This window comes from Montipora capricornis, chromosome 2, assembly GCF_036669925.1.
Source record: "Montipora capricornis isolate CH-2021 chromosome 2, ASM3666992v2, whole genome shotgun sequence".
NCBI classification, from domain to species: Eukaryota; Metazoa; Cnidaria; class Anthozoa; order Scleractinia; family Acroporidae; genus Montipora; species Montipora capricornis.
The window spans coordinates 54,199,775-54,202,274 of record NC_090884.1 but is presented as its reverse complement, the minus strand read 5'-3'; the positions used below and the strand labels follow the sequence as shown (position 1 = coordinate 54,202,274).

General features: G+C 39.6%; 1 protein-coding gene across 1 annotated transcript in view; it reads right to left on the bottom strand.

Annotated features, from left to right (window-relative positions):
* LOC138037507 (putative uncharacterized protein DDB_G0282499) overlaps nt 1-655 on the bottom strand; it is an 8,971-nt gene extending 8,316 nt beyond the window's left edge. Inside the window, 1 exon segment of the mRNA XM_068883424.1 lies at nt 502-655. Within this exon segment, the coding sequence (XP_068739525.1) occupies nt 502-655 (154 nt within the window).
* Nucleotides 656-2,500: the final 1,845 nt, after the last annotated feature.

Sequence of the window (2,500 nt, the reverse complement as noted above, 5' to 3'; positions counted from 1 at the left end):
CTACTCAGAAAGACTCCAAGTGCACCTAACATGAGGAAAAAATATGACCTTTCAATGATATATTCTAAATTAGATGCTCTAGCCAATTACAGTGCAACGTACCTTACCATGACCACCCAGCAAACTTTCACATTTCACAATTATGTGTAAATATGTCAACTCAACAACCCATGCAATGGTGTTCAACTTACAACAGTGTGAACTTTGCAAGGAGGTGTGACTGTCAATCAAATTCACACATCCTAATTGGCAGACAATTTGTAAAAAACTTTGTTAGGTGGCCACAATAAGGCGCGTCGCATAGTAATTATTGTTTTAAATTCTATTTTCAACTGGTTCAGTGCAGTTTTCTTATTCAATTCTGTCTAGGTAATTGAACTTGCATTATCTGGTAAAGCATGGGATAACAATCAACTTATGAACTAGGACCCGATTAACCTCTCCAAGCACTCAACCAATTCCGAATGTCACCCAGTTTTTATCCAGGCCGAGCAACTCCACCTTCATAAGCTACTCGCCCATCCAATATAATATACAGCCTCCCTGGAAAGGCAGCATAAGAAGATGATGCCTCATCCTCAAGAGAATCAACAAGAATCGGAGCTAATGGGTTGAAAGACGTTAATTTCTGGGCAGCCTGAAGGCGGTCCTCCATTGTTTTGTGATCATTGATTACATAGTTATCCTATGAAGGAAACTAAAAGGAAACATTATTTTACGAAATAAAGAAACAACCAAAACACTTTGCAATGAGGCTGTCATAATTCTTTCTATTTTTGAGCAGCAACCAAAACAAATTGCAGAAAAAGATCATTCCTCAGGGTTTAGACTCTAATATTAAAGTGAGATTTTCAACAAAATGTACATTTCAAGATTAGGTAAAGTATGACCATCCGGATGAGTGTATTCCTGACAAGACTGTTTAAGATGACATTGCCTGACAACCTGAGTGGAAGTCATCTTCAGGGTCAAGTGATTTGTGTAACATCAGTAGATAATATAAGAACTCTGGTCGTAGATGTCATTGGTCAACTTATTTCTGATGTTATTGGTCGACTGTAAGTTGCGCCTAGATGTAGTTGGTTGACTAAAGACTCAAGACTAAACAGTGATTGGTGCAATCATTGTACATTTGTCTGAAAATGGTATTGGCAACCCTCCCCTTTCAGAATTCCATTAAGGAGCCCAGTCTTGTGAGAATAAATCAAATTCTTAAATCCTCAAAAGGAGTTGTAAATTACAAGAATTAACTGTACCCTCCTTGCATTGGCAAGGTCCCTAAAGCTATGCTGCCAAGTGAGAAGCTCTGATATTGGTGAAAGCACTCTTAGTAAAACCTGTAGTTGCGGGCGCATCTCCTTGTAGTAGGAGCCAAAGAAGGCTTCCTGTAGCTACGTGATTTTTGAATTTCTTCAATTAATTTCATGAGGAAATTGAAATATGATTAATTGCCTAATTACTACTCCACGAGGTCTGGAATGAAGAGACTCATTATTCGGGAATAGCGTTTCGGGTGATAAGAACTCTAGGGAAGATGGTGGACTGCGGAATCTTGCTTAGAAAAATAAAACAGATAAAAAATACAGACATGGGAAGGAGCAATCATGCAATATCGGCCTGTTGGCATGCATGCCCTATCCATACTGCTGTTTAGGGCCAAAAGAGTTAACCTTATCCCCTTACACTCAGCTCTTCAATTATTCGCTAACCCTCGCTTTACTTCGAGATAGTCTTACTCTGATCCTCCATCCTACAGGATGTGCCTCTGCAATGTAGACAATAGCGAAGTCTGCAACATCAGTGAAATCTGCAATGATTTGGTTGAATTCGTGCAAAACTTCGACAAACGCGTCTCAGGTACATCTTCCAAAGTTAAGAATCAGGGAGCGGCCAAGCTCCATGACATCCAACAAATTGCACGTTTTTCCCTCCAAAGTCTTCATTTTACAGTCTGGCGCTTTGTTCCCGAGCTTAGCAGTTTGACGAAGAGCTTTGTAAACGTGATACTTAAATCGTTCCTAGCCGAGAGGATTCTCCATGATTGTGCAATATAAAATGTTAATGTAGTAGAGAAGAATTATATTAAAGCACAAACGTATCTTACAATGAAGAGAATGCAAAAGAAGAAATCCTGGTGTTTCATCAGTATCTATATAATAAATTGAGTTATTGGGTAATTACTCGGTGACTTTGTTACTGGTGCAGCAAAATGGACATTAGAATTACGGGGCGGTGATTTCTTTGGCTAAAAGCAACTCACTTGACGAAACTATACTTTTTCCAACAACAACAACAAAAAACAGCCCGTGGTGTCGAGTGTCGTTGGAGGAGATTTCTGAGCGCGCGAGGATTCAAACAGCTTTAATTCTTACAGACGGTTCGATAAAATCCGGATTTATAACATGCGGTGGGGCAACCAAAGCGATGGGAGCTGTATTGGGGTTTCAGTGTGAAAGTACGAACGGCTACGAACACTCTTTATCTCATCCTTATGACTCGA